We start from the raw sequence: 12950 nt of genomic DNA, 5'->3' as shown, positions 1-12950 counted from the left end.
TCCCGCCCCCGGGGGTCCCCTCGCTCCGCCCCCACGCACCCGCCTTGTTCCGCAGGTTTTCAGTTCCCGCCCCTGCAAGTGGAGCCCCGCCCTCCCCAAGTCCCCGCATCCCGCGAGCCGTGGGCGGGGCGCGCGGAAGGCGGAGCCGAGCAGGGGAATCCTCTCTCGTTTCGCCGCGGGCCAGCAGAGCCTCCCAGCCGTCCAAGGGCCCCAGGTCTAGGGGGGTGGCGGAACCTCGACGAGCCGAGTCTGCAGAGGCTCCCGCGGCCCGTGAGCCAGTGTCGTCCCAACACGCTGGCAGCAACAAGCCTCGGCCTTCCAGGCCCCGCGGTTCCCTCGCCGGACGGTCGCCAGCGCGCCATGCAGCCTCCGCCCGCCCCGCGCGCGTAGGCGCTCGCCACAGGCCATGCTACCCCTTCTCGCCGCGCTACTGGCCGCCGCCTGCCCGCTACCGCCGGCGCGCGGCGGGGCCACGGATGCGCCCGGCCTTTCTGGGACGCCCCCAAATGCTTCGGCCAATGCTTCCTTCACCGGCGAACACTCCACCCCGCGTCTGCTGGCATCGGCGGCATCCGCACCCCCAGAGCGCGCGGGCCCAGAGGAGGCTCCTGCGGCGCCCTGCAACATCAGCGTGCAACGGCAGATGCTGAGCTCCCTGCTCGTGCGCTGGGGCCGCCCGCGGGGCTTGCAGTGCGACCTGCTGCTCTTCTCTACCAACGCGCACGGCCGCGCCTTCTTTGCCGCCGCCTTCCACCGCGTCGGGCCGCCGCTGCTCATCGAGCATCTGGGGCTGGCGGCCGGCGGCGCGCAGCAAGACCTGCGCCTGTGCGTGGGCTGTGGCTGGGTGCGCGGCCGCCTGCGAGCTCCCGCCGGGGCTCCCACCGCTCTGCCTGCCTACCCCGCGGCCGAACCGGGGCCGCTGTGGCTGCAGGGCGAGCCTCGTCACTTCTGCTGCCTGGACTTCAGCCTGGAGGAGCTGCAGGGCGAGCCGGGCTGGCGGCTGAACCGCAAGCCCATCGAGTCCACGCTGGTGGCCTGCTTCATGACCCTTGTCATCGTGGTGTGGAGCGTGGCCGCCCTCATCTGGCCGGTGCCCATCATTGCCGGCTTCTTGCCCAACGGCATGGAGCAGCGCCGGACCACCGCCGGCGCCCCCGCGGCCGCTCCTGCAGCCGTACCCGCGGGGACTACCGCCGCAGCCGCCGCCGCCGCTGCAGCAGCTGCCGCGGCCGCGGCCGTCACCTCGGGGGTGGCTCCCAAATGACCCCCGCTGCCCCGCGTCCGCGCTCTGTACGCGCTAGCACGCGCCTTCCTCACCGGAGACGCGGCAGGTGCGCTTCGTGCTGTCCTTAGTGTCCGTCCTTTTCCCGGGAGGGGACCGCAGAGAGGCCCAAATGAGGTGGGAAAGCGAGGTTTGTGCTGGAGTTCTGGTTCGGTAAAGCAGGGGCAAGCTCTCGGGCTGAAGGGTGGGATCCACGCGTGGCTCGAGGACTCAAGGGAAACGGGCTCTTTCCCCTGCGGCACTCCCTCCCTGCGCCCACAAGCCCTTTATTTATGGCAGAAAGTGACCAGATCCTGTGTATTTGTTTTATATATTTAATAACTGTTTTAAATGAAAGTTTTAGTAAAAAAAAAAATACAAAACAAAAAGATTCAACTGCTAACGCTGTGGTAACAGGAGCTCTTTGTATCTGAACGTAGTTGTACTTGAAGCTTGTTTGGTTTTTTTTTTTTTTTAAGGGGGGGCAAGGGAAGGATTTGACACGGATTTATTGTTATTGCTTACAAAAGAACTTTATGAATCTTTTCCAAGTCGATCTATTCAGTGACATGGCCTGGTGGGCGTTTCTTCTTGTATTAATGTGGTTTTCTGGCTTTTAATACAGACATTTTCCTCCAGAAATGTGTATGCTTCCTTTATTTGCTTTTGGGAAAGGGATCCAAGACGCAAATGAATCATGCAGAAATTCCTGAAAAGAGAGGCGCCATCTGCCTTCCTGGCTAGGACAGGTGAAATCACTTTCAGAATGGTTACAATGGGGATTGCCTATCGGTTCGCTGGTCCCCAAAACACATACATCCTTCCAACTTGGCACGGGCTCACAGCTCTTGGCATAGTTTGTTTATACGCGGTGCTCCAGGAAAATCAATACATAGTCCTGTGAGCCAAGTGTCTTAGGTATGATGAATATACAGTATTATGTATGTGTTCTTACGTGTGCCCGCTCACTCCTGAATGCACTTGTTGGGGGGCGGGGGTTCAGGGTCAAGTGCCTTCTCTAGTCAAATCACTCTCCACCTTAGATTTTATGTTGGTCTCTTTCTGAATACAGAGCTGGCAGATTCGACAAGACTGGCTGGCCAGCATCCTCCAAGACTATAAGTATACACCAAGATTGGCTTTTCACATGGATATTGGAGACCTGAACTCAGGTCTTCCTGCTTCAGTAACCAGGCACCTTACTGAGTCATCTTCCCAGCCCTGGAAATGGCTGAGTGTAACACATAGATTGCATTTTGTTTGGTAACTTAAGCAGATGGCATGTTTCAAATGCTAGTATCAAATTCTGAGGTGTTTGTTTAGCAGTAACAAGGTTTTTGCTAAAAAGTAACGAATAGCTGTTAATCACAGGGTTTCTTCACTCCTTGTTTCTGTGGTAGCATCTCTTAGTCTGTTACATGTTAGATTCAGATTCTTCCCAGTTTTCTGCAGAGCAAAGGTCTTTATGCAGCTTAATAGGAAAGTAAATTTAAGGCATTTAAATCCTGTAATCCCAGCACTAGGGAAGCTGATGTAGTTGAAGGCTATTGTGGATTACATAATGAGACCCTGTTAGAATAAAATAAAGACGCTTTCCATTGCTCCATCTCATACCTGCTTTTGAAACATTGAGCTTGTTCTACAGCTATAGTTCTCAAAATATGGTTCTTGGGCCCATAACATCAGCACTAACTGGAGATGAAGCCACAGAAGTGGGAACCCAGTAGTTCCCGAAGGGATGCAAGTGCATTTCAAGTTAGTGGTGTGCTGTGTGTTTGCAGAAGGGAATCTTCACATGCATGTCATCTCTGTTTATCATGAGGTCTCTATCAAGTAAGAAGCTTTCTTCTCAGGAGTCGGAGAAGATGGTCATAGCCCCATGGCCTTATCTGCCCTTCTGGCTCCTTGTGGTCCAGGGATGTCTCTGGCAGAAGCCAGGCCCTGAGGGTAGAGGGGGCTCTTTCTGTGTTTGGACACTGAAGATTCTCTGTGGCTACTGTGATGCACATCTGCTCAGATCACTGCTAATCTTTACATGTCACTAAACCAGGTAGTGTGGGGACTTCACTCCTTTTCAGGAACTGGTAATCACCAGAGAAGAGCAATGATTACTAATCTTGATCAGTTTTAATATCATAGTGCTTGTAATCTTGTAATTCCTTAGGGCACATTGACTATTTTTGGTATTACACACACACACACACACACACACACACACACACACACACACACACGAAAATAAACCTTTTACATTGGAGCTGGATAAATGGCTCAGCAGGGAAAAGCACTTACTATTCTTACCGAGGACCCAGGTTCAGTTTCCAGCAACCAAATGAGATCTCGTTCACAACCATCCATAATTCCAGTTCTAGGGGTTTTGACCACAGACACCAAGCATGCCCATTATGTGCTGACATACATGCAGGCAAAATACTCAATCACTATCAAATATAGATAAATATGAAATGGGGCAGTGGGGTAAAGAATTGCTAGTGGAAGAGTGCAGAGAGAGAGAGAGAGAGAGAGAGAGAGAGAGAGAGAGAGGAGAGAGAGAGAGAGGAGAGAGTTGACAGACAAGCTAGTAGAGAATGAGGACAAAGCCTGCAGGTCCCTCTGTGCTTTAAGTACAAATTACCCACTGGGTCTTTAATGAAATATTTCTGTGGCTCTGAGACAGGAAAGGCAGTAATAGTGCTGTAGTCTATGGACTTGTGGGCATGAAATTTCAAATCAGAGTTTTACAGTCTCCTGGGGATAGCTTGGTTGTCAGTGATATGGTTAGGTCCTTGGGATAAACCACTGCCATGTTTACAGGCCACTACAGAGTTCTCTGTATTTGCCACCAGAGCAGTCCAGGCCCACTGGTATCTTCAGCTGAAGAGAGCTACCAGGCTTCAAGCCATTCTGCCTACCTCAGGCACCCCCTCCAATGAATGTTCAACCTGAGACATAGAGACCCAGCCCTTTACCTCCTGGTCCTGATCCTCAAGACTGACTCTCCACAGCATAGAGACTGAATTACCCCGCTTCCACTTTTTCCCTTCCACAGGTAAAAATGCAAGGGCCTCCCGGGCAAGCCTCCTGCATCTTGATCTCTGTTTTCAGCCTGTGTCTAAAATCCAGCCTCAACTGGTACGTTACCTCATAACATGCAGGCCTCATCTACCCATCTCATGTCAGAAATTCTTGGTTACTTTTCTCACAGTTGTGACCAAAACCTAACAAGAAGCACTCTGAGGCAGGGTCTATTTTGGGGATACTGGGAGGGATGGGGACAAGGGCAGGTGCTAGCAGCCCAGACTCCTCCAGATCTACAGAGCCTTTGGCTAGACTTTCACCAGTGCCTGGTAGAGCCTTTTCCACTCTCCCTGCCATGACTCACTGCTGGGTCTTTTGCCTCCAGTCTGTCCTCTCCAGGGTTCTCCTCTACCTGGTCTTCCCTAAGAGGCATTTGCTTTTCCCATCTGCAGCTCTGGTAGTTCCTTGTGTCCAGGGAAAGTAGCAGAGGAATTCTTGTGGTGACTGGTATATACAGATTTATTTCACTGAGCATAGTGGCACTCACTCTTAATCCTAGCACTCGGGAGGCAAAGGCAGGGGAATCTGAGTTCAAGGCCAGCCTGGTCTATAAAGCAAGTTCCAGGACAGCCAAGGCTACACAGAGAAACTGTGTCTCGAAAAGCCAAATATACATATATATATATATATAATATTGTTAAATATATAATATAAATTATATAATATGTAATTATAAATTATATGAAACAACATGTTATATCGCTAAAGAAAATACTGGATAGAAATGTCTTATAATTGGATTTATTTTGGTTTCAGGTTTTTTGGTCCATCACGGTGGGAAAGCCATGGCCAGCAGTTCTATTCATATTGTATTAGGCAGGATGCAGATATGGAAGGGAACTATAACTGGGCTATATTTGCATACTCCCAGGACCTGCTCTGTCAGTCTGGCCCCACACCTCCTAAAGGCTCCATAACTTCCCCCAGACAGCACCAAGCGTTCAAACACATAAACCAGGGTAGGTAAGCTGGGGGCAGACACTCCCCATTCAATCCATAACAGTTTCTTAAGTAGTCCAGGCTGGTCTGGAATTCACTCTGTATCCCAGGCTAACCCAGAAAAGCTCCTCTAGCCTTAACCTTCAGAGCACTGGAATTGTGCCATCGAACACACTTTTAAATGTTCTGTAGCAGCCTATAGGTCAGCCTCACGAAGTGCTGGAAAGCCAAAGGCCCAGGGGAAATGGAAGGGAGAGAATGAATGGTCTTCACATCCTATGGGCTTCACACCTCCAGTCTCATCAAACTCAGAGTGACTCCCCCCACTCCTGTCACAAGCTTCTTGCTTTCCCTTGTGAGATTTCAGATGAGTCCAATAAGGAACAGAATACAACCCTAGAGAATGAACCACTGGTGTGATTCATCTCCTCAAGTAATAACCACGGAGAAGATTGTATTGTCTGAGTTTATCTGATGTCGTGGGTATGAAAATTAATTCTGGGATACAATACACAGGAGGGACATTGCATCCAAAGCCCTGCCGTGGGTAAAAGCTGTGGCCCTGGGACCCAGCTGTTGGGCTCCCAGAGGCTCACCCACACTGGGAGTGAGTTCAGGTCAGGCTCGGGGATTGCCAAGGATGGGCCAACGTGTTCAACACAATCCGGGTGTCGTCCATAATGGACCCTGACTTAGCTCCGGTCTCCTAGGTGCAGAACCTGAAGAAGGGTGTGCTAGGAAGTCTGTCAGGAGAAGTGGAGTGAATGAAGTATGACTGAGCAGAGAAGGAGTGGGTTCGAGCTGTCTCTCAGCTCATTCCAGCTTGAGTGTAGATGGCGTCACATTGTCTTGCTGTGAGGCAGGAGGGATGGCCTTTTGCATCCTCAGTGGCCACACCTTCACCACTGTAGGGCCCTGCTCTCCAGAGAAGGAGGCACTTTGAAGGCTGTGAGCAGCCTACACTCCTCCTAACCTCTGTGACAGCCCTCTAGACAGCGGGGTATTCACAACACATGTGGCCTTACGTTGCACGTGTACGCTGTTCCCATCATGTTTGGGTGGGAACATGGGAAACAATGCTCAAAGGTCCTCTGCTAAAGTGTCACCTCCACATCTATCCACAAGCCCCAGCTGGTGATAGGCCTGACCCTGTTACACCAGCTGTCCCCAGGGAAGTCAGAAGTCCCTGCCATTTGCTTCCAATAAAAGCTCTGGATCTCCATTACTTGCTTGATACATGAAACTCCACGGTGTTTGGGGGTTTGCCAAAGCCATCGGCAGACTGGCAATGCCACAAGACACCTGCTCTGCACCTGCCTTGCCGCTGCTGCACCAAGGGTAAAGCATCCTCCCCCTTCTCCACAGAAGGGGGGCCACATACACATGAGTTGGCACCTGATGAAGAGGGGTCACTTCTCCTCCTTACTCTTTCAGGAACAGAGACTCCACCTGAAGTTCATGGTCATGCTGCAAGATGACCCGCTACTAACAAGTGTAGAGATTCGGCCTGAGGAATGGAAAGACAATGGAGAGTGGCGGTGGCTTCACAGCATGGTTAAAGAAATTGATGTCGCCAAACTGTGTGGTTTTTTAAAAAGTTAAGTGGAAGGGTTGGAGAGATGGTCCTATGCTTGCACAGTGATCTGCTAGAGGTCTGAGTTTTGTTTCCTGGTAACCATGCTGAGTTTGATGAACATTCGAGCTCTCAAGCTTAACGTAAGGTGTCTGTGAGAAGGCCTGAGCACAGGCCCCGGGGACAGCACCCTTGCCAAGTTACCCTCCCTGTGTTCTCTCCCCTGCTCCCGTCTCCTATCCGCTCCCTAAGAGCTTTTCCACAGGGATTGCTCTTTCCATCTGAGTTTCTGAGGATCTTCTTCTCAGGACCCCAAACTCATGCCATGCAGAAACTCATTTATTTCTCAAACCAGGATGTAAAAATAAAAGTTTAGGGCCCTGTAGCAACTCGTTTAAGGTTAGGCAAGCCCTAGAGAGCAGGGCTGGGACTCTGATGTCTGGCTGCCCGGTTTCAGGAAAGATAGGAAATGCCCTGCTCATGGAGGTGGCCTTCCAGGGATCTCCGAGGTCCTGACTTCCATGTCCGCTGAGGGGTGTGACGCAAGGGCCAAAGCACAAATCCCAGAGGGTTCTACCACCAGGTGGCGCCCTTTCCAGAAGGTTCAGGCTACCCTCATCGAGATCTGCAAGGAAGCAAATTGCTCTCTAGGTTCAGGGCAACAGCTAGGAAAAGCCGGCCAAAGTAGGCCTTATGCCTTGTGTAGTTCTCCATTTGTGTGGGAGGGGGAAACACCAGCAGGATGTGCAGCTCACCTACACTCTCATAGCTCGCTACTCGGAAACCCAGTTCCCACTCAGGGCAGCAAGCTAAATAAACATCACAACCCTTCACTAGGACCCAAGCACCCACTGTTGCCCAAACTCTGGCCTGTGTCCAGGGTCCTGGCCCTGGTGGCCCAGTGAAAGATGTCTCTGTCTCCGCACCCCGTCCGTCTCCCCCTCCCCCTCTCCCCGGGTCCCATCCTGTCCCCCTCCCGCTTCCTCCCCTCCCCCTCTTTCTCTCCCTTTCCTTTTAACATTTAAAAATAAATGTATCGCTGTCTCTGGTAGCAGAGGCGAAGTTGAGCTCTGAATGCAGGTGATTCATGATAGGTGGATTGAGCGATGAGACAAGACAGGAAGGCACGACAGGCAGGCGCAGTCTATGAGAAGGACCAGCTCAAGCCCAGCCAAGGCTCAGACTCACACCCACCAGATGAGGGTACTTTCTTTTAGAAAATCTCCTCCCCAGGATCCCAAAACTGGCTTGGTCAAATTGAAACCTCGGTATTTTTAAAGGCCACTATGTATCAGACTATTCTTCCAATTTCTTTCTCAAGATAGGTGTTTTGGTTCATAGGAAAACTACTGATTTTTAAAATGTTGTTCTTATATTCCCGCTACTCTGCTGAAACTTTTTTAAAATCAGATCTAAATTTTCTGGCTGAATATTTGTTTGAAAGTAGAGAATCTGCAGAGTTGTTTGACCTCTCCCTTTAGTATTCAGGTCTTTTATTTTCTGACACACATGTTGCTCGAATGTTGCCTATAGGTTGGTCATACAGAGCCTTTATTGGTTGACGTATGTTCCTTATATTCCTAGTATCTTTGGAGAATTTAGCATGAATGGATGTTGAATTTCGTCAGAAGCCTTTTCTAGATCCGCTATGATGATCATGAAACTTTTGTCCCTGAGTCTTTACACGGTGAATTACTGATTTGCGTATGTTGACCAATCCTTATATACCTGGAATGAAACCACCTTAATCATGGTGTAAAATATTTCATATGTGGTTGAATTCAGTTCATAAGTATTTTTGTGAAAACATTTGACTTCAGGCTGGGGAATGTACTTCAGTTTCAGAGGGCTTGCCTAGCAGACACAAGTACTGGGTTTGATTCCCCAGTCCTAAGCATAGTAACAGTAACATAAATAAAAGTGTTTCTTGGTTCACACCTGTACGATTTGGGGCTGGCAAGATGGCACAGTGATTGAAGGTGCTTGCCACCAAGGCTGATGACATGAGTTCAATCCCTGGGATTCTCCATTGATGAAAGGAGAGAATTACCTCCCACATGCTTTGACCCCACACACATACACAATAAATAAATGTAATAACTTTTAAAAAATAATCTTTGCACTCATGCCCATCAGGAAATTGTCCTATACTTTTCCTTTTTAGTTGTGTCTTTATCTCTTTTGGTGTAAAGGGGATACTAGCTTTTTAAAATTAGTTTTATGGTGTTCTTTCTCTTTCTAATGTTTAGACTAAGTTAAGGCTAAAAGCAGGGCAGGGGAGAGAACCTGGAAAGGAGATAACATTTGAAATGTAAATACATAAAATATCCAATAAAAATGCAAAAAAAAAGAAATTTAAAATCTGTTTGACAGAAAAAAAGAATCAGATGAGGCATGTGTATATTAGTATATTATTCTTTAAAGGTTTGGGGGCCAACAAGATGGTGCAATAGGTGAAGGTACCTACCATCAAACTGGATGACACCAGTTTAGAACCCATACGGTAGAAGGAGAGAACCAGCTCCAGTAAATAATCCTCTGACCTCCACAGAGGTGCACGCGCACACACAGACACACACACACACACAGAGACACACAGACACAGACACACACACAGAGACACACACACAGACAGACACACACACACAGACACACAGACACAGACACACAAACATAGAGACACACACACAGACACAGACACACACACACATACACAGACACACAGACATACACACACACACAGAGACACACAGATACACACACACACACAGATACAGACACAGACACACACACACAGAGACAAAGACACACACAGAGACACACAGACACAGACACACACACACACAGAGACACACACACAGACAGACACACACACAGAGACACACAGACACACAGACACAGACACACAGACACAGACACACACACAGACACACACACACATACACAGACACACAGACACACACACAGACACAGACACACAGACACACAGACACAGACACACACACACAGACACAAAGACACAGACACACACACACAGACACAAAGACACACACACACAGACACAAAGACACACACACACAGACACACACACAGACACACACACAGACACACACACAGACACACACACAGACACACAGACACAGACACACACACAGACACACACACACACACACACACACACACACACACACACACACACACACACAAGGGTTTGTAGAAGTCAGTAGTTAACCTGTCTGGTCCTGGACTTTTCTTTGATGACAGACTCTCTATTACTGTGTCCAATACTGTTGGCTATAAATCTATTTAAGTTGCCTGTGCACTCTTGATTTAATTTTGGTTGTGCATCCTAGGAATTTATCCATTTCATTCGGATTTTCCAGTGTTTTGAAATATAGATTTTTAATGTACTCCCTAATGATTCTCTCTATTTCAGTAGAGTCTGTTTAATGCCCCTCTTCCATCTCTAATTTTATTAGTGTAGTCTTTCTTTGGTCAGTTTGGCTAAGGGTTTTTCAATCTTGTTGATCTCTTTAAAGAACCAGCTCTTTGTTGACTGATTTTGGTATTGTCTTTAAGTCTCCATATTATTCAGTCTAGCTTTTACCTCCGTTATTTCTTTCTCTGGCACTTCGCTTGTTCTTGTTTTTCTAAGGTCATGAGATGCATCCCTGGGTTATTTATTTGAATATTTTTGTGATTCTTTAATATGTGCGCACAACTGTGAACTTCCCTCTCAGAACTGCCTTTGGTATGTCCCGAAGGTTCCTTTTCTTTCAAGTTTAGGCATTTGAAAATGCCCTCGTTGGGGATTTAGCTCAGTGGTAGAGCGCTTGCCTAGCAAGCGCAAGGCCCTGGGTTCGGTCCTCAGCTCCGGAAAAAAAAAAAAAAAAAGAAAATGCCCTCACTGACTCCTTCAGTGTGTTCACGCACCATCTACTTATACAGTTCCTGTAGTTCTTCTTACTATTGATTTGTAGTTTTATTCCACTATGAGCTGATGTGGTTAAAGAACAACAATAGCAACAAAAACATGAAAGCAGGAGAGAGGTTTGCTAGGAGGACAGGGTAGGAGGGAAATAAGAGGGACGGGGGATGGGGTTGGGGAGGAGGGTAGACATGATCAAAATACATCATATACATGTATGACCTTGTCAAAGAATTAATTAAAAATATTAAAAATACATTAAAAGCTATTTCAATATTTTTAAAGACTTGTTTTATTAAAACGTGCTCTGCTTTAGAGAAAGTTTATGTGAGCTACCGAGAAGAATGGCTTTTCAGCAGCCATTGGACAGTATAGTCTCTACTTGGCTGAACCCATTTTATCTATAGCACAGTTTAGGTCTGAACTTTCTGTTGATTTGGGAAGGAGTGGCTCTGGATGATCTGCCTACAGAAGAAAATAATATAGAAGTCACTGATAGAAAACACATTAGATAAAACCTACATATACTCAACAGGGAGGTAGGTCTCAGGACGTCCATTCCAGGGACTACTATACAGCCATTAAAATGATGGCATTGAATTTGTATTTTTTTAGTTACAACAGTTTCAAACAAACTCCTTGTGATGCACTGAGATTCCAGCCAATTCCTGCTGCAGGGGAACCAACGCCTCCTCAACAGCCCATAACAGAAGAGAGAGAGAGAGAGAGAGAGAGAGAGAGCGCTTACAGGGACATCAGTCCTTGTCAACATAGAAGAAGGTATCTTATGGAACAAAAGAACATCCTTCAGCTTCCCAAAAGGGTTCCTGGGGCCACAGTTCTCAGGAAAGAGCTGAGGCCAGAGAGTAGGATAGAGAGCAAGGCATAAGAGAGCTATGTGCTCCTCAGATAAAAGAAACAGTTGGTGGAGAGGAAGACTGGAAGCCGTCTTGACCAAGGCCAAATGGTAACAAATGGAGCATGCTGGGAAAAGGCTGGTGCTGTGTGAGGGTGTGATAAAAGTCACAGCCCTTTGCGCACATCACCCCAGATCTCCCAGCTTCTCATCCCTGGCTCATTTCTCCCTCCTTGGAAGTATGATACTTCTTAATAAGCCATATCTAATTCTGCACTAGCATTTATAAATAACAGCACCAAGGAAAAGCCAATGGCTCACAAAATGCCCATGAAATGCTATTAAGAGAAATGTGACAACATTTCTCAAAACATCAGAAAACTGCAGGGTTGAGGGTGTTTTGGGGTTGTACAGTTGCCTAGTAGGTCCAAGGCCCTGGATTCCATTCCTCACACAAAAGACAGAAAAGAAACATTAAGTTGTATGGTGCATAACTGTAACCCCAGCTCCTGAGTAGTAGATACTAGAAAATAAGGCAATCAAAGCCAGCCTCCTTCAACACAGGAGTTCAAGGCCAGCCTGAGATCTTATCTCAAAAAAAAAAAAAAGCTAGACAATGTAGGATGATGTCACAGGTGAGACAGGTACAGGATAGAAGGAGGCCTGTCATTGGAGGAGAAGGAAGGATGAGAGGGAGAGAAGTTTGAAGGAAGAGGATGAGACTAGAAGAGAAAGGCGGAGACAGGACAGAGGAGAGGGTGAGAAGCCATGACAGGTGATGTTAAGATTCTGCTCTGTGTATTTACAGGTTGTTATTAATGTTCCTAAGGGATGGATGGTACCGGGCTTTGTATGTTTAGGTGGGCAATTAGATCTTATCAGTTGGGTCAAAGATTATTGTGTTGTGTGTTCTTTTATGTGACAGTTTGAGTGTAAGAAAGTGTGTGGCGGCAGGAGACAATGGACCGCCGCAGAGTTGGGATGTGATTCCGCCAAGATATCTAGCAGATATCTTGGGACACTACGATGCCGGACCTAGCGGGGTAAAAAACAACCATACATTTTTTTATTTTATATATTTTTACAACAATAGACGGTGCCCAACATGGGGCACGAACCCATGACCCTGTGATTAAGAGTCTCATGCTCTACCAACTGAGTATATATTTTTACAACAACAAGACAAAACAAATAAAACAGAAAGACAGAGAAACAGAGAAAGAAGGAAAGTGTGTGTAGAGTGGAGAGAAAAGGAGAAAAGGGAAGGAAAAAAGAGATTCTCCACTCTTTAAATCTGAACAATATCTCCTACTAG

General features: G+C 47.7%; 1 protein-coding gene across 1 annotated transcript; it reads left to right on the top strand.

Annotated features, from left to right (window-relative positions):
- Positions 1 to 271: 271 nt before the first annotated feature.
- Positions 272 to 1270, top strand: Tmem158 (transmembrane protein 158). Its single transcript, NM_057212.1, is given in 1 exon segment — positions 272 to 1270. A coding segment is annotated over 1 exon segment (858 nt). The 5' UTR covers positions 272 to 406; the 3' UTR covers positions 1265 to 1270.
- Positions 1271 to 12950: the final 11680 nt, after the last annotated feature.

Source organism: Rattus norvegicus, chromosome 8, assembly GCF_036323735.1.
Source record: "Rattus norvegicus strain BN/NHsdMcwi chromosome 8, GRCr8, whole genome shotgun sequence".
NCBI lineage: Eukaryota > Metazoa > Chordata > Mammalia > Rodentia > Muridae > Rattus > Rattus norvegicus.
This window is presented reverse-complemented; position numbering and strand designations above follow the sequence as displayed.